This window comes from Saccoglossus kowalevskii, chromosome 8, assembly GCF_978046115.1.
Source record: "Saccoglossus kowalevskii chromosome 8, keSacKowa6.1, whole genome shotgun sequence".
NCBI classification, from domain to species: Eukaryota; Metazoa; Hemichordata; class Enteropneusta; family Harrimaniidae; genus Saccoglossus; species Saccoglossus kowalevskii.
Window position 1 is genome coordinate 36,591,244 of NC_140648.1, and position 26,304 is coordinate 36,617,547.

Sequence of the window (26,304 nt, forward strand, 5' to 3'; positions counted from 1 at the left end):
TTCCAATCTATTGATTTACGCATGTAAGAATACAGAACTTCAATAAAAACAACTCCACTCAGGCTCGTCATACGGGTATTTTGGATGCGCCCTCTAGCGGAATTTCGTAGAAAACTAACAACTCGAAAATTAGGAATTTCTCTTGAGGATAGTGAGATGCTCCACAGACTGTTGCAGTCTCAGATGTACCTGCAGAAAGCACAACCTTGAATGTTCTGCAGATTGTGGTCAATGTCGAGGATTTGGATGCACACATGTAGTTCAGATATCTGATGAAGATAGCGATGACGATTAGCAATTACATTAATCAAACAATAAACTTTTGGACAGAAATATAACTATTTAATACAGTTTGTTAAATCAAAAATATAGTTTATAGAGTTGAAATGTTATGTTTAAATGTCTATTATGTATATAGTGTAGCAGATTTGTAGATCCAACCAAGGTGTTTCATTCCTCTAGTTTTTCGTTTAGATGTGACGGCCATGTTGGATTTATGCAAATGAAGCATCCGTCTACCAAGGAAACCATTTATTTACATTATTTCTGTACTGTACGATTCTGTTTAAAATTGTATTCTAGCATCTTAAACTTATTACTTATGCCACATAGAGGAGAAGCCGGAAAAAAGTTACATTAAATAATTATATTATCGCGGCCATATTGGATTTATGCTAATTTTCATCTTCCCAATCAACACATTTGGCACTCTCATACCTTCTCCGACTCAAAACAGTAGTACCATAGCATCATGAATTTTTTAAATACCTCATCTAGAATTAAAGATATGTTCAAATAGTTATATTTCCATGAAACATATGCATAGCCGTAAACATCGAAATTGCATTACAGCAGCATAAATGACAATTGTACAAAATACTTAACAATCTGGTATTTACCGAGACGACTGAAGTGATATTTGTAACAATGCAAATGCCAAAAATGCGAATTCTATTTTCTGGAAATTTTTGACGCTGTGGTTACACACTAAAATGCTGTTCACAGGGTTTCATTTCATCATATACTCAGGTGGTACGCATTGCATAGTTACTTGCAGTAAATATTTGTTGGATTTCAAAGTGCGAATGAAACATGTGCATCGTCGTAAACACCGAAATTGAATAACGGCAGCATTGTGCAAAACACTCAATAACCTGGCAGCGGTTGGATTCGAACCCACGCCATCGAAATGACTGGTGCCTTAAACCAGCGCCTTAGACCGCTCGGCCATGCTACACATAATTGCTTTACTAAAACGATGCAATTACCCTGAAACACAAGCATTTCCTGTGTGTTTGGGTATTTACCGAGACGACTGAAGTGATATTTGTAACATTACAAATGCCAAAAAGGCGAATACTATTTCCTGGGAATTTTTGATGCTGTAGTTACTCGCCACAAATGCTGTTCATAGGGTTTTATTTTCAAATGTGCAAAACAGCCATTTTGAATATATGCAAATTAGGTATATTTCGGGAGCCTAGATTTTCCTAGACTTTTAGTATGTCAATCTAGATATATTTCCAAAAGGCACTGTGAAGAAATTATTTCTGTTGCAATTCGTGACACAAAACACAAATTTACATTACATTATAATACAATTATTCATTTATTATCTCTTATCTTGAGATATGTATTTATTTCATTTATTTACAGTATCATTAGTTTTTCCTTTTGTTTGTTTTCTCTTTTTATTACATGTTTTTGAATTTATTGTATTTTATGTCAAGATCTCAAATGGGATACGATATCAATAAAGATTTATTTATACTTACTTACAATTTTGAGGAACGATGGTTCGAGAAATTCGAGCACGCGCGTAACGATCATCGTTTTTTAAACACCAACAATTCTCCATAATTCAAGAAAGCAACATTTTGGGATCTGGTGAGGCCTATAGTTTTTACTATAACAACTAATAATGAATTACTCAAAAAACGACAGTTTCATGAATGTTTGACAACTTCGCCCGCCTATTGAGTTCATGAAAACCTAAGAAGGTCTGCATGTTGGCTTTCAATAACTACTCTTTTCACGTCAAGAAATTCAACCTATATAACGGTTACGTGAAAAAAAACGAACCAATTAATTTGTTGGCATGATAAATGAACAGAGGCGCGCAACACGTCTGGGAAAAAAACATGCTGCAGTTGTCAAGTTTTTGCTATTGAAAAGCCTAAAAAAAGGAAGCACTACTTCAGATTTCTGAAAGCGTGAATATATATCCCTACAAACGAAACGTGCCTGCACTAAAATATTTACCCCTAATTTCTCTCAAGGTTGCACACACCCCGGGGTTTATGCGAATGCTATCACGTACACTAAAGACCTTTATAGAATTTATAGTTTGCTCGTTAGTGATATTGTGTCATCATGATGTGAACTTCGTGACGATATTTGGGTTATGTGTTTTGCAGCATGACTCACATAATGTTCTTCTGCAACCTGTGTTTCACATTGACAACGTTTTATCAGTACTGATTACCCAGTAATATTTGGTTTTCTGCTGTTGCCTGCAATTGGATTGGGCCTGATCTATGACCTCTTAAAGGCCACACATCTTACATGTAGCACTTTTTGGTGTTGTATTTTTACTGCAATATATTATGCCTTAAAAATTCATTGAAGACAGTTTACTCAATAAGACAATGTTTTATTACAATTAGGGGTTTTATCTTACCAACTTTGTTAGCTAAGTCTCAATTTTACTCAATCTACTGACAATGATTTGACTTTGTAATAGTGTCATCCTCGGGGATTATTTCGTGCAAGATGGAGGTAATGACAGCGCCCCCTATGGTAAAGTTGCAGTCGATTGTAAACTCAGTACTGGGTATATGCTGTTAATAGGATGCTTTTATACCTTGCGAATAAAAAACAAACATGCAAAATATTGATTGATAGCGAGAAATTGTACACAGATGTCGATGTTTTGATATCCAGGTAGGAGAGATTCATTGATACAGTATTCTACATGCATAATGATATTATTAATATTCAGCTTTATTTTCCAGACTGGTCCAGATGTGGCATTATTATTGTTTTATTAAACAGTCGATGTTTTCAATCGTAATCCAACTGAATTCAAAAAATGAGAACACATATCAACTGATACAAGATGTTTTAATACTTGTTTTCAACACAACACCAGGTGTATCACAATATTGCACTATATTAAATATTTTTATTTCACACCGCTATTTGTAAGCAGAGGCAAGAAATAGAAGAAAAGTAAACATACACAGCTACATATACAATTGAAACTGTCTTCAAATTCAGGCAAATAAAAAAAAACAAAGTCTTGATGAACAATACTCCCAAGTTGTTGTTATCAACATTGCCCTCTGCAGTTCATAAACTGATAATCCCATTTACATTAAATATAAATATGAAGTTCCATCAACAAGGGAAAGCAAAAACAAATATTTACCAATACTGCACTCATTTCATTATTATTGCTAAGAATACTAGTATCACACTTTTATTACACACAACACACTATAGGTTATAGTATAAGAAAAGAATATTTCATACTTTCATGCACAATGTGTTACAAACATGCACATTCATGTATTGCCCTGTGCTACATACATGTATATTCATGTATTGCCCTGTGCTACATACATGTATATTCATGTATTGCCTTGTGCTACAAACATGCACATTCATGTATTGCCCTGTGCTACATACATGTACATTCATGTATTGCCCTGTGCTACATACATGTATATTCATGTATTGCCCTGTGCTACATACATGTACATTCATGTATTGCCCTGTGCTACATACATGTACATTCAAGTATTGCCCTGTGATACATACATGTATATTCATGTATTGCCCTGTGCTACATACATGTACATTCATGTATTGCCCTGTGTTACAAACATGCACATTCATGTATTGCCCTGTGCTACATACATGTATTGCCATGTGCCACATACATGCATATTCATGTATTGCCCTGTGCTACAAACATGCACATTCATGTATTGCCCTGTGCTACATACATGTACATTCATGTATTGCCCTGTGCTACATACATGTATATTCATGTATTGCCCTGTGCTACATACATGTACATTCATGTATTGCCATGTGCTACATACATGCACATTCATGTATTGCCATGTGCTACATACATGTATTGCTATGTGCCACATACATGCACATACATGTATTGCCATGTGCCACATACATGCATATTCACGTATTGCCCTGTGCTACATACATGCATATTCATGCATTGCCCTGTGCTACATACATGTACATTCATGTATTGCCCTGTGCTACATACATGTATATTCGTGTATTGCCCTGTGCTACATACATTTATATTCATGTATTGCCCTGTGCTCATACATGTACATTCATGTATTGCCCTGTGTTCCAAACATGCACATTCATGTATTGCCATGTGCTACATACATGTATTGCCATGTGCCACATACATGCATATTCATGTATTGCCCTGTGCTACATACATGCATATTCATGTATTGCCCTGTGCTGCATACATGTACATTCATGTATTGCCCTGTGTTACAAACATGCACATTCATGTATTGCCCTGTGCTACATACATGCACATTCATGTATTGCCATGTGCTACATACATGCACATTCATGTATTGCCATGTGCTACATACATGTATATTCATGTATTGCCCTGTGCTACATACATGTATATTCATGTATTGCCCTGTGCTACATACATGTATATTCATGTATTGCCCTGTGCTACATACATGTATATCCATGTATTGCCCTGTGCTACATACATGTATATTCATGTACTGCCCTGTGCTACATACATGTATATTCATGTATTGCCCTGTGCTACATACATGTACATTCATGTATTGCCATGTGCTACATACATGCACATTCATGTATTGCCATGTGCTACATACATGTATTGCTATGTGCCACATACATGCACATACATGTATTGCCATGTGCCACATACATGCATATTCACGTATTGCCCTGTGCTACATACATGCATATTCATGCATTGCCCTGTGCTACATACATGTACATTCATGTATTGCCATGTACAACATACATGCATATTCATGTATTGCCCTGTGCTACATACATGTATATTCATGTATTGCCCTGTGCTACATACATGTATATTCATGTATTGCCCTGTGCTACATACATGTATATTCATGTATTGCCCTGTGCTACATACATGTATATCCATGTATTGCCCTGTGCTACATACATGTATATTCATGTACTGCCCTGTGCTACATACATGTATATTCATGTATTGCCCTGTGCTACATACATGTACATTCATGTATTGCCATGTGCTACATACATGCACATTCATGTATTGCCATGTGCTACATACATGTATTGCTATGTGCCACATACATGCACATACATGTATTGCCATGTGCCACATACATGCATATTCACGTATTGCCCTGTGCTACATACATGCATATTCATGCATTGCCCTGTGCTACATACATGTACATTCATGTATTGCCCTGTGCTACATACATGTATATTCGTGTATTGCCCTGTGCTACATACATTTATATTCATGTATTGCCCTGTGCTCATACATGTACATTCATGTATTGCCCTGTGTTCCAAACATGCACATTCATGTATTGCCATGTGCTACATACATGTATTGCCATGTGCCACATACATGCATATTCATGTATTGCCCTGTGCTACATACATGCATATTCATGTATTGCCCTGTGCTGCATACATGTACATTCATGTATTGCCCTGTGTTACAAACATGCACATTCATGTATTGCCCTGTGCTACATACATGCACATTCATGTATTGCCATGTGCTACATACATGCACATTCATGTATTGCCATGTGCTACATATATGTATTGCCATGTGCCACATACATGCATGTACATTCATGTATTGCCATGTGCCACATACATGCACATTCATGTATTGCCCTGTGCTACATACATGCACATTCATGTATTGCCCTGTGCTACACACATGCACATTCATGTATTGCCCTGTGCCACACACATGCACATTTATGTATTGCCCTGTGCTACATACATGTACATTCACGTATTGTCCTGTGCTACATACATGTACATTCACATATTGCTCTGTGCTACATACATGTACATTCACGTATTGTCCTGTGCTGTGCTACATACATGTACATTCACATATTGCCCTGTGCTACATACATGCATATTCATGTATTGCTATGTGCTACATACATGTACATTCACATATTGTCCTGTGCTACATACATGTACATTCACATATTGCCCTGTGCTACATACATGCATATTCATGTATTGCCCTGTGCTACATACATGCATATTCATGTATTGCCCTGTGCTACATACATGCATATTCATGTACTGCCTTGTGCTACAAACATGCATATTCATGTATTGCCTTGTGCTACATACATGTACATTCACATATTGTCCTGTGCTACATACATGTACATTCACATATTGCCCTGTGCTACATACATGTACATTCACATATTGCCCTGTGCTACATACATGCATATTCATGTATTGCTATGTGCTACATACATGTATATTCATGTATTGCCCTGTGCTACATACATGTACATTCATGTATTGCCATGTGCTACATACATGCAGATTCATGTATTGCCCTGTGCCACACACATGCACATTCACGTATTGTCCTGTGCCACACACATGCACATTCACGTATTGCCCTGTGCCACACACATGCACATTCATGTATTGCCCTGTGCTACATACATGTATATTCATGTATTGCTCAGTGCCACGTACATCGATACACTCATGCTACATCATTTTTAGTTTCATATAACTTGTACATAAATAATTATCATAATTTAAAATTATACATACATATATATATATATACAAAATACACCATTGTTCAAATAAAATTAAGTTTCTCCCATAATATACCAGAAAAAATAGTTTATAAAGCAACATATACAAATAAAATGCTTAAAATCAAATAAAAGTCATAAATGTTCAAGAAAAGTCAATAATTCATATCCATTTGTTTGGATGAAAGACTTGAGTCATTAAATTTGTTTGTAATACCAATATATGCTTACAGTCTGTTACTACCAGTATTACTTTTTCAATCATGTGATACTTTCAAGGTTCTTGTCTAAATACAGGTTGTGCTTTAGACACCACAAGAAATAATGGCAATTAAACAATGGCAACTATAAGCAGTCTAAAAACTACCGGTATGTTCATTAAATCAAATGACCCAAATTTTGTAAATTTGATTAAAACTCAAATGTGAAACACTTGTCAGCAAACAATAAATGCTACACTCACATCAGTGATAATTGTATGTAACAGAGTTTCATACACTGCATAACTTAATTGGGAAGTTGCATCCCGAGAAACAATAAAACATGACACAAATAATCTCTTGAAACGATAAAAATGGCAGAATGTAGCAGAACTAACACTGATTGTCATGACAACATTAAATTAAAGTGAGCCATAGAAGTAAAATAATGATCTGATGAAAATACCAGAAGAATTAACTTTGTAAGTACATGCATCTGTGAGCACACATGGCAATCCAACCCATCATAAAATGAAATCGTCTCATGTGAGGTGAATCCCGCCATTTTGCTTATTATACTTCACTATGCAAGGTTACTTTTTATTAGTAACCATGCACTACTGTAAAAATTTCATAATTCCACACAACTATTATTTTATCTTATTAATGAGATGATAGTTTGAATTCTAAATTACCTTATAAGGGCATTTGAAGTCAATATAATATACAGACTTCCTACATACACTCTTAAATACCTGATTATCTATTTACATAGATTTCTATCTTACCCACTGACAGACAGTTCAAATATTATTAAAATACTGCTACTGTTTACTGTTAATGTGTTTATCATTATTATTAACTTTGCCCATCTGCCAGTTTTTTCTCATAAAAGTTTTTGAAGGATCACTTTGCTTTCAAAGTAACTACATGTAATGAAATATAAAATATCATTAGTTTACTGCCATTTTTGGTCGCAATTATTCTTGCGATGAACGGCGTTATTAAGCTAACTACTGAAATTCTGAATCGGAATGTACTACTATACAGGACTATTGTATATTTCATATTGAATTTTTGTTTACACATGGTGGGTTGAAAGACAGTTATTTGGCTTTAATAATAAAACACTACCAACATTCACTGATAATTTACAACTAAATACACTATACATTTATCCTTGGTTATTGAAGAGCTTAGACGCACTATACAAATTTAGGATCAGATAACAAAATCTGGTGTTTATTACTGGAAACTGTTTAATTTTCAATGCTAGAAATTTTCACAATTTCATGGCAACCTTGAAGAAATCACTGATACATTGTCACATGAGACCAACACAATTTTCACTACTACAAAATTTCATGATTTTTACCGACTTGTGAAATTTGCAAAATTTACTTTTCACAAAATAAAAGCATTTTAAAATACATAACACTGACTACAATCAGTGTGCTATCTAGTTATTTTAATACGAGATGCACCAACACAAACTCTGATATAAGTTTTTTTTAAGCATACAGTTGTTGACAAACACAATTTTTATTCAAGTTTGTCGCAAGGAAGCAGACTCATGATTCTACAAAGCAGTGTTTAAAGAATTATTGTAGAATGCCAAACATGCATGTTTAATGGAATTCAGAAATGATGTGAATTTGGAATACAGCGGCATCTACATGCAAATTTTACACAGCACCTTCATTACAATTGTATAAGGTCAAAGTTCAAATCTTTTACATGAACAGATTTTGAATTGGTCATGTCAATGTGTTTTTTTTTTAAAACCAAAACTTGAGCCAGTCTAAAAACAAAATAACATACTCAAATATAGAAAAAAATGTTTCTATGGAAGTGTAATTCCTTCTGTTTTCCATTCTTTGATTTAAGCTGTGATACATTAAAATTATTTGAATTTGACTATGGTGGACATTCTTTAGTAAAACCAAAAGACAACTGTAAAGAAGTTTTTGGGGAAGGTGATTTTTTAGCAGAGTCGGACAAGTCTTCATCACTAAAACTATGTGGACACTTAAACACGTCTTCATGGTTTCCAACACAGTAGATCTCTGGTGTATGTCCACTGTCCCACATGCCAACACCGCACCTCACGCAAAGTCCATGCAGTGAGCAGGGTATCCTCGGCAGTAATCGGAATTGATGCAGTAATCCCCTTGCCTGTGAATAAATTAATTTAGAATGTCTACTTTATAATACAAAACAGGAATATTTAAAAAAAAACCTGTATAGATGAGTTGATCAAAAAAATGTATGTTTGGTTAAAAATTAAAAGAATTTTGCTGAGAAATGCAAAAAAAAAAATATGTTGGCAGTGAAATATTTATAGTTGTTTTTATTAAAAAAAAAAAAACACTAACATATGGTGTCAAATGTTTTGTATGCTCAGCTACTGGTCGAAGACAGACTTTGAAAGTTGCAAGCATGTTTTTAGTGATTTGCCATGTAATTTAGTGAGCCTTTTAAAACAATGTAAGCTTAGATTATATGAATGCTTTTTGACTAAAATAATTTATCCAAGCAAATAAATCTTATAAACAGCAACCTAAAGGGCCTTTAAAATCTACACAAGCCTAAGTAGTCAGAGACTCCCTAACAGTATGCATATCTAGAAAACCCAGGGAGCATTTCTAAAACAGCACAATGAGTAATTCAACACATTTGTAAAACATTGTTCATAAAACTAAAAAAAAATTCCCAAGCAAATACATATTTTCTCACAGTTTCTTTTTGAAATTTTAGGGAGCCTTTTACAATCTGCACGAGCTTAGATCGTAATGTGGAATATTTACACTTAAATAAAAGTCTTATGTAGAATCTCTTAGAAGCTGTACACCAACAATTTGGGGCGGGAAAGTATCCCGCGGTGATTTTCTAAACTGATGTAAAATTCCCCTTGCCTGAGGAAAAATGTAAAAAAAAATATGTGTCAATAGTTTTGAAAAATAAAATAACTAAACAAATACAAAAATACCAACACAAACATAACAGGTTTTGAAGCATGTATTAGGCACGTTTATTTTGTAAATACATTACAGGTATACATTTATACTGCAGTAATAAAAACTGACAAGGAGAACCTCTCTATACTGAACACATAATCTAACAAAATGATAGTGTATACTTTTACAAGGTGAAATCTGTTTAAACTGAATACCACTGATTTGACAAGGTGAAAGCTGGCTAAACTGAACACCATTGATTTGACAAGGTGAAAGCTGTCTAAACTGAATACCACTGATTTGACAAGGTGAAAGCGGTCTAAACTGAACACCATATTTTGACAAGGTGAAAGCTGGCTAAACTGAACACCATTGATTTGAAAAGGTGAAAGCGGTCTAAACTGAACACCACTGATTTGACAAGGTGAAGGTTGTCTAAACTAAATACCACTGATTTGACAAGGTGAAAGCTATCTAAACTGAACACCACCGATTTGACAAGGTGAAAGCTGTCTAAACTGAACCCCACCGATTTGACAAGGTGAAAGTTGTCTAAACTGAACACCACTGATTTGACAAGGTGAAAGCGGTCTAAACTGAACACCATATTTTGACAAGGTGAACGCTGTCTAAACTGAACACCAATGATTTGACAAGGTGAAATCTGTCTAAACTGAACACCACTGATTTGACAAGGTGAAAGTGGTCTAAACTAAACACAACTGATTTGAAAAGGTAAAAGCTGTCTAAACTAAACACCACTGATTTGACAAGGTGAAAGCTGTCTAAACTAAACACCACTGATTTGAAAAGGTGAAAGCTGAATAAACTGAACACCATATTTTGACAAGGTGAAATCTGTCTAACCTGAACACCACTGATTCGACAAGGTGAAATGAAATCGGTCTAAACTGAACATTGATTTGGATTATTTTGAATTGTCAAATAAATGAAATTATAGTATTTTATAACTGTTGTTTGCTGTTTTGGCAATACTCCATAATTTATTGACTGTTTGATAAAATGAAGCTTGTAATTGTTTGTGTAATGCAACATATTTACAGACATGTAGTATTGAGTTGCACTAAGTTTACTTACTTACAACATTTATACAGCAATCTAACAATTCACTGACAAAAGTACCCACACAAAGGCAATTCTTTCCACAAATTAAATGTTTTTTTATAGATTGTATTCAATAAATACTAAGATAAGCAACTTTCATAATACAATGAAGATCTCAAACATGCGCGTTTTGTGTTGAAACACAATTAAATTCTGTGCACATTAATCAAATGTGTTACGAACCAAAAAACGTCACAGAATGCAGTGGATGCTTAGAATGTATTGTTCGTTTTGTATCACTTCAAAAAACAATCTGAGATGAACATACCAGTAAATCAGTTCTTTCATAGAATCATTAATTTGCATTCGATATCTCAAATTGTAGGTTTGTTTGGCAATTTTGGTGCAATTTCTTTAAATAAATGGGAGATTGTAATCGTTGATTTGATTAACTTAGTTTTCTAGAAATGGCACCATTTCAAGTGTTTTTACCTTTTTGAGTACCATATCACCACTCATATGCATGGCTAAACTGCTAAAATGTAGCAGCATCTCATCTGATGGCAGTTTCTGTAGACAAAAACAAATGATGGTAATGAAATGTCAATAATTTAACAATTTACATCGTTACAAATACAGAAATATTCCAGCATGTAACCAAACATGCATTTATTGTACATGTGTGCTGGATCATTAAAATCAAGCTTGTTTTGACCACAGACATACTTACGTTTGTTACGTAAGCGAACCTGCTACTAATGGAGCAGATACAGTACTGTACTATAGATCACTAATTTATGTCTTAATTTGATCATAGACATACTACCCCGGTACTTTCATTTATATTAATGCATAATAAATAATAGAGCAAATATGATGTCAGATTTTAAGCATCCATTTTGCTTTTGTTTCTAATTGTGGAAACAATATATGAAGCATGGGTGGTCTTGGTGGGCAACTGAGATCTATATAAACAACTGTATTTTTTATTTACCAAAACTTTTTTTTTCCTGGATTATTTGTCAACAAAGAAACAAATATTGTAAATATGCCCTTGTTAGGATGAATTGATAAGGAATCAGATATATAATCACATCACTGAATCCTAACATAGCAAAGCATCATAAACAACCACTTGCTGAAAATTATGCTTACCTGCTCTACAACATCAACACCATAGACAGAAATAATTGCGACACAGATAAATAAATGAAAATAGTCAGTCTGATAATGAGCCCAGCATGCTTCCCACATTCGTAATGCATCACTTTCTGGAAATTCACGTTTGAAGCACAACAAAATCCATCTGGAAAACACAGGAAATGAATGTAATATAAATAGATGTACACAAAAGATAGGAACACTTGTTTTGCATAACACAGTTCAGTAAGACTTGGTGTGAAATATACCAGAACTCAGACCCAATGCCGACACATAGTCATGCTGGCCTGTATTCAATTGTATGTAAGTAACCTACACATGTATTATAAATGACTGCAAACACTAAAAATATGCTAATTATTCTATCATGTCTGCGTATATAACTTCTTGTAAAACTAAACTGAATCAGTGTTCCATTTCGTCTCACTGCTGTAAAATCTTCACAGAAGACAATCTGAGAAATATTCTCCTAATTTTGTGTATTAAATTCTTCTGAAAACACATATTTTCTCTGTGCCAAATTTGTTTAATTGAACCTGCTAGTTGTATATTTCTTGGTATTTCAAATAACTCAATTTATTCCAATATTTTGTTTGGTTTTATCACAAAATACTTTTTATATGTGTTTTTTTTTTTAAATAATATCATTTATGATGTGTTTTAATATGCAGTTTCAAAAACAGTTATATTTGTATTGTATAAGCATGACATCTTAAGTAGAGAGACAAATCAAATATAGACAGCATGGCTGTGTAATATGATCCATTTAGAACAGTCACCTGCAATCTCCTTTACAACATTATGTTGCTTTGCTCAGACAGTCAATTTGACATTTTGAATAGGTGTGTGTATGAGTTGTATACATGGAGAGAGGGAGAAACGGAAGGAGGGTAGGAAGGATGGGGGGAGGGGGATTTCAATTTAGAGCATGTTACAGCTAAACTACCAGAATAATTTTTTTTCTAATTTCAAACTACATATATTATTAAACATTTCCTAAAACCTGAGATTGGGTAAAAAGTTCAAGGAGAAAAATATATTTTTACATGAGAGAAAAGAATTTGCTGATTTTTAAAGGTCATATGTCAATACTGATTGTTAAAAGCTAATATCAATGGGTGAGTCCATTTTATCATAAACACTGGGGAGAGTAGGGTTATCATGCCATGTATTCAGAACATAAACACTGGGGAGAGTAGGGTTATCATGCCATGTATTCAGAACATAAACACTGGGGAGAGTAGGGTTATCATGTCATGTATTCAGAACATAAACACTGGGGAGAGTAGGGTTATCATGTCATGTATTCAGAACATAAACACTGGAGAGAGTAGGGTTATCATGCCATGTATTCAGAACATAAACACTGGGGAGAGTAGGGTTATCATGCCATGTATTCAGAACATAAACACTGGGGAGAGTAGGGTTATCATGTCATGTATTCAGAACATAAACACTGGAGAGAGTAGGGTTATCATGCCATGTATTCAGAACATAAACACTGGGGAGAGTAGGGTTATCATGCCATGTATTCAGAACATAAACACTGGGGAGAGTAGGGTTATCATGTCATGTATTCAGAACATAAAGACTGGCGAGAGTAATAATAATAACTTTATTGCATCCTTAGAAATACAATGTTTCTATCAGTTAATAGCAATAAAGATTAGTTGTGATAACTACTACTACAAAAAGAAAGTTAGTTGTTAATAGGATAAAGCAAGTGTTACATATCAAATGGCATTTTCATTCCTTGATTGAAATGCGTTATGAATATAATTGCCAATCTTTTTTATTATTACATCATCTTTTGAAGTCATCAAGAACTTAAATTTCTGGAGATCATCCTGTGTTTCTTCTGGAAATGTAATGTCTTGAATGATTTGTTGGCGTATTACTTTATATTGTGGACATATCATGACAAAGTGCAGTTCATCTTCTATTTTATTCTGTGTACATTGTTTGCAAATTCTCTTTTCAGTAGGTATTTTTGGTTGCATATGCCTCCCTTTTTCTATTGCTAGATTGTGATTACTAGTTCGAAATTTTGTCATTGAAATTCTTTGCTTCAAATTCAACACATCCAAGTATTTTTCAAAATTATAAGAGTCTTTGAATTTTTCATAAGTTCTCAGTTTTGTTTTTTCGGTTATATTTTTTCTCCAGAAATTTATGTATTTTTGTTTGACAACTTTGCCAATTTGCTGTATATGTTTTGTTAACAAATCATTCTGTTGTTCTCGTGAAAAATTCATGTTGTTCATAATTTTTTGTATTGAAGAATACCATTGTAAATTAGATTTCTTTTGTTCAAGGTATGCTTGTTTTGTGATATTATTGCCTGGTAATTTACTGATACGAGTCCAGTATTTTATTAAATTGATCCTAATGTCTACTAAGAGTGGGAATTCTCCTACTTCAGCTCTGCATGCAATGTTTGTCACAAATTTGTTCAATCCTAGTAGTTGTTTGTAAAAATTCAATTGTGTCTTTTCTGTTATTGTTTTGTCCCATTTGTTGTAATCTTGAATTTCATGACCCCAGATTTCAGACCCGTACAATAATATTGGTTGAATACACCTTTTAAAAAGATGGATGAAAGTTCTACAATTTGTTTCTGGTGGTAGGAACTGTTTCAATGCATACATTGCTCGGGCTGCTTTATCTGCTAAATTTTGTTTGGCTTCAGTGTAGCAGCCATTTGACTTTATGTTTATACCCAGGTAGTTGTACATGTCTACACAGGTAATATTTTGTTCATTATAATAGAATTTTTCTGTATTTTTTAGTGTTCCTCGTGGCATGTAGGGTTATCATGTCATGTATTCAGAACATAAACACTGGGGAGAGTAGGGTTATCATGTCATGTATTCAGAACATAAACACTGGGGAGAGTAGGGTTATCATGCCATGTATTCAGAACATAAACACTGGGGAGAGTAGGGTTATCATGCCATGTATTCAGAACATAAACACTGGGGAGAGTAGGGTTATCATGTCATGTATTCAGAACATAAACACTGGGGAGAGTAGGGTTATCATGCCATGTATTCAGAACATAAACACTGGGGAGAGTAGGGTTATCATGCCATGTATTCAGAACATAAACACTGGGGAGAGTAGGGTTATCATGCCATGTATTCAGAACATAAACACTGGGGAGAGTAGGGTTATCATGCCATGTATTCAGAACATAAACACTGGGGAGAGTAGGGTTATCATGTCATGTATTCAGAACATAAACACTGGGGAGAGTAGGGTTATCATGTCATGTATTCAGAACATAAACACTGGGCTAGAGTAGGGTTATCATGTCATGTATTCAGAACATAAAGACTGGGGAGAGTAGGGTTATCATGCCATGTATTCAGAACATAAACACTGGGGAGAGTAGGGTTATCATGTCATGTATTCAGAACATAAACACTGGGGAGAGTAGGGTTATCATGTCATGTATTCAGAACATAAACACTGGGGAGAGTAGGGTTATCATGCCATGTATTCAGAACATAAACACTGGGGAGAGTAGGGTTATCATGCCATGTATTCAGAACATAAACACTGGGGAGAGTAGGGTTATCATGTCATGTATTCAGAACATAAACACTGGGGAGAGTAGGGTTATCATGTCATGTATTCAGAACATAAACACTGGGGAGAGTAGGGTTATCATGCCATGTATTCAGAACATAAACACTGGGGAGAGTAGGGTTATCATGTCATGTATTCAGAACATAAACACTGGGGAGAGTAGGGTTATCATGTCATGTATTCAGAACATAAACACTGGGGAGAGTAGGGTTATAATGCCATGTATTCAGAACATAAACACTGGGGAGAGTAGGGTTATAATGCCATGTATTCAGAACATAAACACTGGGGAGAGTAGGGTTATCATGTCATGTATTCAGAACATAAACACTGGGGAGAGTAGGGTTATCATGTCATGTATTCAGAACATAAACACTGGGGAGAGTAGGGTTATCATGTCATGTATTCAGAACATAAACACTGGGGAGAGTAGGGTTATCATGCCATGTATTCAGAACATAAACAAATTATTTCTAAAACTGCTTGGGAATGAAGGAAACTACTCTCATACTGGAACATGCATGCATCAAATATATCGTATACCTATCACCCCTATGGCAGAATGGAATAGCTTATTTAAAATTAAACTACCACCCCTACAGCAGAATGGAATAGCTTATCTAAAAATACTTCATGCTCTTGCAGCAACCTACCTGCGACTTTTGGTCATCCAAATATCAAGCATGAATAATAATAATAATAAATAATAAAAACAAATAATAAAAATGAATAAAATAAATAAATTTTAAAGTTCCAAAGCAAAAAACATTATCTGAAATAAAAGACAAGTATCTAAAGTTGCCTGACAACTTTCTGTCATTGTACCATTTCCTTGCATCATACATTCACCAGACACATTTCTGCCTATCATCTGACAACATTCTGTTACGTGACACATTTCTGCATATCATCTGACAACATTCTGTTACGTGACACATTTCTGCCTATCATCTGACAACATTCTGTTACGTGACACATTTCTGCCTATCATCTGACAACATTCTGTTACGTGACACATTTCTGCCTATCATCTGACAACATTCTGTTACGTGACACATTTCTGCCTATCATCTGACAACATTCTGTTACGTGACACATTTCTGCCTATCATCTGACAACATTCTGTTACGTGACACATTTCTGCCTATCATCTGACAACATTCTGTTACGTGACACATTTCTGCCTATCATCTGACAACATTCTGTTTTGTGACACATTTCTGCCTATCATCTGACATCATTCTGTTACGTGACACATTTCTGCCTATCATCTGACAACATTCTGTTACGTGACACATTTCTGCCTATCATCTGACATCATTCTGTTATGTGACACATTTCTGCCTATCATCTGACAACACTCTGTTACGTGACACATTTCTGCCTATCATCTGACAACATTCTGTTACATGACACATTTCTGCCTATCATCTGACAACATTCTGTTTTGTGACACATTTCTGCCTATCATCTGACAACATTCTGTTACGTGACACATTTCTGCCTATCATCTGACATCATTCTGTTACATGACACATTTCTGCCTATCATCTGACATCATTCTGTTATGTGACACATTTCTGCCTATCATCTGACATCATTCTGTTACGTGACACATTTCTGCCTATCATCTGACAACATTTTGTTACGTGACACATTTCTGTCTATCATCTGACATCATTCTGTTACGTGACACATTTCTGCCTATCATCTGACAACATTCTGTTACGTGACACATTTCTGCCTATCATCTGACATCATTCTGTTACGTGACACATTTCTGCCTATCATCTGACAACATTCTGTTACGTGACACATTTCTGCCTATCATCTGACAACATTCTGTTACGTGACACATTTCTGCCTATCATCTGACAACATTCTGTTTTGTGACACATTTCTGCCTATCATCTGACAACATTCTGTTACGTGACACATTTCTGCCTATCATCTGACATCATTCTGTTACGTGACACATTTCTGCCTATCATCTGACAACATTCTGTTACGTGACACATTTCTGCCTATCATCTGACAACATTCTGTTACGTGACACATTTCTGCCTATCATCTGACAACATTCTGTTACGTGACACATTTCTGCCTATCATCTGACATCATTCTGTTACGTGACACATTTCTGCCTATCATCTGACATCATTCTGTTATGTGACACATTTCTGCCTATCATCTGACATCATTCTGTTATGTGACACATTTCTGCCTATCATCTGACATCATTCTATCACATGATATATTTCTGCCTATCATCTGAAATCATTCTATCACATGATATATTTCTGCCTATCATCTGACATCATTTTGTCACCTGACATATTTCCGTCACCTGACACATTTCTATCATTTGAGCACATGAAAAAATTCTGTCGATCACCAGATTCAGACACATTTCTGCCAATTTTTCTACCTGTCTGGCATTGTATGTTTTTTTATACTGTTAGCTGTCAACTGTCAGCTTACAAACTGTACCATATGACAACCTCTATTTAATTTCATTGTCAATTCACCTGTATTGACATTTTGTAACAATATTTTGCTAATCATGTATAATCATATCATATAAATTCAAATAAAATAATTTTGAATGGTTTTCAGTTCACAGAATGTGATTTGTGTTGATTTGTATATAAGCTTTCCATATGCAGGGAATAGTGGAAATCAGCAAGTAAGCATTTTATTTTACCACCAGAGAGTGCATATAATCCCCTATACAAGTCACACCACAATAAGTGAAAAAACACCTCACCTGTGGCAGAATAGAAGTTCCATAGCATCTCCTAGTTCCATTAGATGGGCCCAGAACTCTGGATACATCAATTCAATCAATGCTCGTAAATACGCCTGGAAAAAAAGAAGTTATTAAAATATTACTGCAGCTGTTTTCATCCATGCATTTTTCATTACGAGTGTACGTTTACAAGTCATGCCCCTAGAAACCAACCAATAAGTTGATATATTGTTCATTGCATGTGTATCCATACAAATCGTTGCCCTAGAAACCAACCAATGTGTTTTTGGTCCAAGGTTTTTTGAAAAAATTATTGGATCTGATCATCAAATGAACCATCATGAATATGTATAATGTATGCAAAAATAAGCTACCATCTTTGATCTAATTAATACATATAGTGTATGTATGGTCAAAAAACAAGATGGCCACTAGTTGACCATCTTTGATCTGATTGTAAAACAAAATGTCATGGACATGTATGGTAACATGTATAATGTATGCACCAAATTTTACCAAAAAACTGACCAAGCATGCCCAAGATACCACATTATCAAAAATTAAAAGTATTAGGCACATGCAAATAATGAACAGATTCTGTTCTGAGGGTTCTGATATATGACTCTAGACAGACAGAAGGACGTAATGTATAATATATGTACTAAATAAGGACTAAAAACAGCCACCAATATAGAAAATAAAATGGAAGCAATGTACATGCGTTGAGAGCAGGAAATGCCTTATCTACTTACACTGGACTTGTTGGCCAATAAAAAACATGTCTATGTATATATCAAACTAGATGAGGGAATACACACACATACTCACATACATGTAGAAGGGAGAAACTAGTGATATTCTATTATGCAAGATCTGCGAATTCATACATTGTGTAAAAACCAGAAATGGAAAAACAAAATTATTGTGACAATTGCTGAAAACTAAACCTGTAAAACCCAGCTTTACCACTTATAGCGTATCACGCAGTACAAACTCACCAGCTGATTTTCCATATCGTCGTCAGTTGGTGAACTGACAAAGATGGTGTTCTGCATTAGACCAACAAAACACCAGAATGAGTCTGACTCGTCTTGTATCTCTGCTAATACAGGGGCTAGTAGATCGGACATACCTTGGCTATAACCCATGCCCGGATTGTAAATAGCGTAATTTAGTAGAATATTCCTGTAGAGTGGATGACATACAATGCAGGGCATACAAGGGTGTTAGTATCATTGTAAGTATGCTATGCAACACCAAACAATCTATGCTTAATGTATTTTCTTTATAGCTGTACATTAATATGTAAATGAAGAATTATTGAATTTTGTTATTTACGTGTTAAGAATAAATTGTGAAACATTTACAATAACAGAATATGTTCTATAGGGGTATGCAAATCAAGAAAATACAGTATATAATTGTTTGACATTTTTGGTATTAACAGAAATTCATGGGTTTTAATTTTAATTTGCAATCAGAAATAAAATGTTGAATCAGTAAAAGCATATATTGGTGTTGCAAGTGGCATACAATATATAATAGAATGAAATGATGTTGTGTTAATAACCATGCAGTTGTGACAACGTCTACATCTGTAAAGCAGATTTTAGCTTTATTCAGCTGCAGGGTAAGAAACTTTTATTAAACGGTTATTGTAGTATTAAATTCATGCAGTTTGTTGAATTTAATATCTAGGTATCACATTCAATATTAGTGCATGATATATGATGAGTGTTCCTTCCAATCTTTCCCTTATTTACAACAGAAGGAATCGTGATTAAACTTCAAAGTAAAGTAAGTTTTATTTTCACAGTGTTACTGTTAAGCTAGAACATCACGACTTGTTTTTTATTAAGAAGACTATCCATGGAAACTAGAATGAAATCTTCTACAGCTGTGTACTGAATCTCACTCCCGGGCAGCAACAGAAAGCTTAAAAGAATTCCTCACGTACACCCTCAGGGACATTTAATACACTTAGTATACTACTGGGATGTTACCATACACTTTGTTATTTCTAATCCCCTTGTTAAAGAATCTCAGATGCCCCAAGTAACAGAATGTTACAGTCTAAATCTCACCTCATGACATCTAAGTTTGGATTATTTTCTCCTCTAAAGTATGGATGACTTCTATCAGTGCGTACAACATCTTTTTCTACAGTACATTGTACATTTCTCCAGAACTGTTCATACTCGTCACCTGACATCAGCTCTCTAGATAGACAAAGAATATACGTTTCCATGACAACCTAGTCTTGCTTTGTGATTGGAAACCTATTGAACACTTTAGTGTCAAATTTACGACACCAAGGATTGCATCCATTTAATTACACATCCATCGTGACCATCATGAGTAAAACAATAATGTGGAATATACTTAAAGTTTTACATTCAGTGACATTTAACTTCAGTGACAACTCCTAGGTTCTACTAATAGACAGGAAACCAACAATTACTGTAAACTACATTAATTCACAAGAGACAAATTTTAACCACTTTTGTAGTAGTGAAAATTTCCTGAGAGTCTTATGATGTAGAGTGACAACTTTCACAAAATTGTGTTTTCAACAATGGCATAAATTATCAAATCACAAGAATTAGACATCTTTACATTATAATACATGTATTTGTGTAGCATAATGACCACACACCTTTTTTTAATAATGTTTTTATAGAAGTATTTCTCTGGTTCTGTTGAGACAAGTAAGATAGGATAACTGCTAGTCAACTTTATCCCATAGTGTGATAGACCATTGCACTATAAAATTTTTGCCAACCAGTGTGCATATGTCAGTCAGAGATCAACACAACCAGTCAATGCGTTTTACACATGCAAAACAAATGCAACCCTGGAAACCAGTGTGCATATGTCAGTCAAAGATCAACACAACCAGTCACTGCGTTTTACACATGCAAAACAAATGCAACCCTGGAGAGACTGCTGAGTCAATTTGTCTGATAAATCACAGTCAAAATAAACTGATAGTACCTTTTATCCTGTATGGCGTAATATTCTTCTCGTTTTTTCCCTCTCATGGCATTTCTATCTTCTAATGTGGAATCATATTTAAAATATCCTAATAGGAACGGCCATACATCCCGTCTTAAATATTCATCAAGTCCTCCTAGGAAAATAGCCTGAAAAAATAAAAAAATGAAAAAATAGACCATTAGTGTCTATGTACAGAAAGACATGAATAAGGCTAACACTATAAAAAATGCACCTTGGGTAGAGCAAACCCTGTGTATAAAAGCAAAACATTGCCTGCAGCACCATTTTTTCAATTATTTTGGCTACCTGTGGACGCAGGCGATTCTCAATGCCAAAATCTAAAAAGTTTACCGAACCTCTTTTTTTTTTTTGGTATTTTTTTTTTTTTTTGAGTCACTTCAAGTAAAATACTGATACTGATCAAAATACAGAATCATTTACATTTACAAAGAAATTTCAAAAACTTTGAATGTAGTAAGGTCAGTGCAACACTTCTAATAACTTGATGTGTTTTTGATGTGTTTCCTAAGCTTCCCGGTTTTTTTCGCAATATAAAATTCAGTGTTCCGCATGCCCCAAACAAAATCTTAAAATCCCTCAAAACCTGTTATTTTTTGTTAACATCGTATTACGTAAATAAACCTCTTGGCAATCAAGATTAGAAAATTCAATAGTTAGCAAACATCTTTGTGTGGAGTCCGGCCAAACCCTGGGGGCAGCCATGTTTGTTTTTATTATTAGAGGACGTTCACACACGTAATCGCTCCATATTTGGAATTTGCATTTTCTAATATTGTAGGATTAAAATACTCAGTGCAGTATCGCAAAATTATGGCACGCTGTTACTTATGCCATTATGATGACAGATGTATAATAATATTATATATTTTGCTTCACAGTATATGTGGCCTAAAAGTCAAGTTTAATGACATGGAGATCATGTCCTTCAGTACTAATCAATTCTCTATATATAAATTCAACATACCTTTCTGAGACCAAAGTCATCTTCTATCCGACCATGATCACTGACATACGACCACCATACATCATCAGACACCATCTCAAACATACCTTCTTCTGGGTGACATTCAATTGATGGCAAATGAGGTCGGCATATTGAAAACTTACGACACAACTGATTTGCTTCATTCTCCAAATTAGTCTACAAAATAATATTGCAATACTATTAACTTTATCAGGTGCATATAGAGATATAAACACAAATCATGGTCACAAGTAAATGAGAAAATATACTCTAATTTAAAGCATAAGCATAATACATAGGAGATGTATATTGCTTGAATAACCCTTTTATAAATACCATATTTTCATTATCAGTAGCTCATTCACTTTAAGTCAACGTATGCGATGGTCACACACAAAATAAATATATTTTTTGTTTTATGTACACTTTTACATGTATTGGAAATACACCTTTAATACATGTACACTTAGTTTCCAAGTTTAGCACTTCATATCACTACTATGCTAAGAATACCATAAATATTGAATTTAAAACATATTTATACATGAATCTTGTTCATTGAAATGTTGCTTCGTAACACACAATTTTTCTCTTTATACAGTTGAATCAATGTCTATTACTAAAAAAAACAGATAACTGGTCAATTGTGCATACCTTATTTCTCTGTTGTACACAGACTCTCCAGTCTTCAAAGACTTCAGCAAGCTTGTCCAGCCCACCATGATGAAAATGGAGAATTTTGTATTGACTTTCTCGGCTAGCGATAACTAACTGACCACATGTGCATGCATCGTCGCTGAAAAACAACCTCAGAGATCTCATTTCCCCTAAATCCACCGAAAATACACCCAAGAGCTGGTCACGCGGACTGGGTTTCTTCTTACTCGGTGACGAATATGTCACCGAGTTTTCCGGAAACGTTAAGTTATGTGTCATTGCAAATGATTCCGGATTGCCATGCAGGATGGATTTATGTAGATCACCAGGAAGTGCAGGGGAAGGTGGCTCACTTGGCGAAGGTGTGGATGGTGTACTCGACTCTGTGGGTGTACTCGGCAGAGATAACGGATCTCGGTTTGAGGTTGTTGGTGTAGTTGAACTAGAAGCATCTGAATGTCCACTCACATTCAATGAAGGGTCAACATGCAACACAGTCTTTTCAGAATTAGTGCCGTAAAGTAGTGACTTGTACGGTGATGGGAATGGGCTTGCATTCGCTGAATCAGAGCTAGGGCTTTCTTCAGGAAAATCACCAGAGGCAGTGTGAATTATTCTCCTTTTCTGGTTAACGTTAAGTTCAGTTGGCCGTTCAAGTTTTTCTGCTTCCTGGGTATCCTCAGCATTAATTGGTTTCTCATCACCATGCTCAATTCCAGCTTTCTGTAAGAGTTCAGATAACTGATCTTCTACAGTCATGGATTCACTCTCTGAAGATGTACTCACATCACTCTTTGGAGGAGATCTACGCTTACCATTCCTAGTCTTTTTTCTTCTCACTACGCCATTACCATTGCACACTAATTCACTAGGAGCTTCATTATCTAAACTAGGATCATGACCATTTTGCTGTGAACATGTCTCATCTTCCTTTTCATTGGCACTATTGGTTTCCACAGCAACCATATTATGAGCATCATCTCCAACTATGTTTGCAGTTTCTTTGAATGGGCTAGCATGTCCATCATCACTTTTAGCTCCTGGATCATCACTTTCTGCACCCAGCAATGGCTGGTGTTCAACTGACAGTTTCCCATCTTCCCGTACAACACTATAACCTGGAGACATTGTATCACTATCTGATGGAGTACAAACATTGTCAACACTGATTGGCAGTGTGTCTGGTACTGGTAATTCAGTATTTACAGGTTTCTGTCCTGAACCTCCATCTAACATGTCAGTACCTTCTAATGTACTTGAACTGTCAGATCCATGGTCTCTCCCACTGGAGTTTGTATTTTTACCTGTTAGCATATTAACGTTTTGCCCGACTGGCAACTTTTCATTTGAAGGTCTTTTTACATTATTCAATTCCAGATTCTGTTTCAAAATCCGAGCATCTTCCTCACTGGCAAGTGTATTTTTTCTCTCAGTCTCTTGACTTTCATTGCGCTGAGCTTCAAACTTTTTTTCGAGTTTCTCTCTGATGATTTCAGAGGTGATCACTCTCTCTGCTTCCGAGCTTGCAATGCTGATGCTGTCTTGGCTGACAGAGGTGAAGGAGTTCACACTGACTCCATCAATTGAGTTTTGATGACGATGTGCAAATTTGGTACGTACGGGTGAACCCTGCGGTGAAAAGAACTTGCTTGCTTTTTTACGATTCTTCTTCAGGGAGTTATTAGGTATCCATGTGACAATGAGTGTGGACTCACAGTCTTGCTCTTCCTGAGCCCGGATTGTAAGATAACCTGGATAATGCTCAATGCTATTGCTGAGTTTTGTAGGCGGATGCACACAAACATTATTTTTACAGTAAATGATCTCCCCATCCAATGGGGGTGCCTTGAATGTTGTGGCAATTCCTAGTATATCAGATACCTTCTTCCACAAAGCAGCCATCTTGGTTACCGGATGAAGATTTCAACTACTGATGATTATGTTACAATTTCTTTTCTCTCAGTTACCTTCTCTTGTGATATGTTTCCATCTATTCAGCTATATTCATTTAATCATTACCTGAGAAAGAAAGATTACATTTGATTAGTATATAGCCATACTGTTGTATAATTTGTTGGCGCACTAAGATTAAATTTCTAGACACTCTGAGATTTAACCTTTTCACCACCAGTTCCCTCTTTTCATTACAAATTCACAAAATAAGCTTGTTTTTGTCTGCACTTTCCCTTTGGAGATGAGGACAAAATAACCATATTTTTTGAGTAAAAACTTAAATTTGACTCAAATTTTGTCTGTTAAATTAGAATTCATCTCCAGAAAAATTGAAAAATAAAAGATTTTAAATCATGATTAAATATTCATACACGCCACACATAGTATTTAAGACAGAGTGAGAAAGTAGCCTTCTATCTGATTTGATAATATGCCACTAAACATCACTCACAATTACATTTAATGCATATCATCTTGGAATAATTAGAGTACCAACAAACAGAAGAGAACATTTTTCTGATGGATAACATCAAATACATGTATTTGTATACTGAGATTAAATAAAAAAAAAATGTATCATGACTTAAATATGCAGATGATATAGCTCTGCTGTTAGTGATGCACATTTCGCAAGCAATTTGTACCACAGTCTAATAAAGAAGTCCTGTGTGCAGAGTGAAATGAAGTCATAGATTTGATGTATGAAAATTTATAATAACATAATTAAAAAATAGCATATAGGACAAGAATCGTGTTTGGTGAACATAAATCTGCAATTTTTGAGATGCACAAAGCACAAATGACAAAAAAATATGGTAAGTAAAATTATCACCACCAAATGAACAAATCAGAGAGCAGTCAACCTGAGGTATCTAATATCACTTTTTACCAAAACTAGTCATGAATTTTAGAAAATTGCAGATATGACCACAAAATTAACAAATCTGAGTGAGAACCACCTAAGGTACACTTGAAGTGCATATAAAACCCATACAGCTGACAATTTTAAAGATGTAAAAATGTAAAGTTGATGCTGATGAACGGCAGACAATAGAAACCACCAAGCAGTCAGTAATATGAACAGCTTCACTCTTTCCACCAACTCAACAGCGGGACTAAACTTCAG

General features: G+C 35.0%; 1 protein-coding gene across 1 annotated transcript in view; it reads right to left on the bottom strand.

Annotated features, from left to right (window-relative positions):
- Positions 1-3,104: 3,104 nt before the first annotated feature.
- LOC100374096 (uncharacterized) overlaps positions 3,105-26,304 on the bottom strand; it is a 51,777-nt gene continuing 28,577 nt past the window's right edge. The window contains exons 2-10 of the mRNA XM_078014344.2: positions 23,223-25,244; positions 22,569-22,745; positions 21,581-21,729; positions 20,671-20,805; positions 19,585-19,771; positions 18,605-18,699; positions 12,241-12,391; positions 11,578-11,655; positions 3,105-9,238 (exon numbers count right to left, since the gene is read on the bottom strand). Of these exons, the coding sequence (XP_077870470.1) occupies positions 8,981-9,238; positions 11,578-11,655; positions 12,241-12,391; positions 18,605-18,699; positions 19,585-19,771; positions 20,671-20,805; positions 21,581-21,729; positions 22,569-22,745; positions 23,223-25,127 (3,135 nt within the window). The 5' untranslated portion in view covers positions 25,128-25,244 and the 3' untranslated portion in view covers positions 3,105-8,980. The remainder of the gene's footprint in view (positions 9,239-11,577; positions 11,656-12,240; positions 12,392-18,604; positions 18,700-19,584; positions 19,772-20,670; positions 20,806-21,580; positions 21,730-22,568; positions 22,746-23,222; positions 25,245-26,304) is intronic.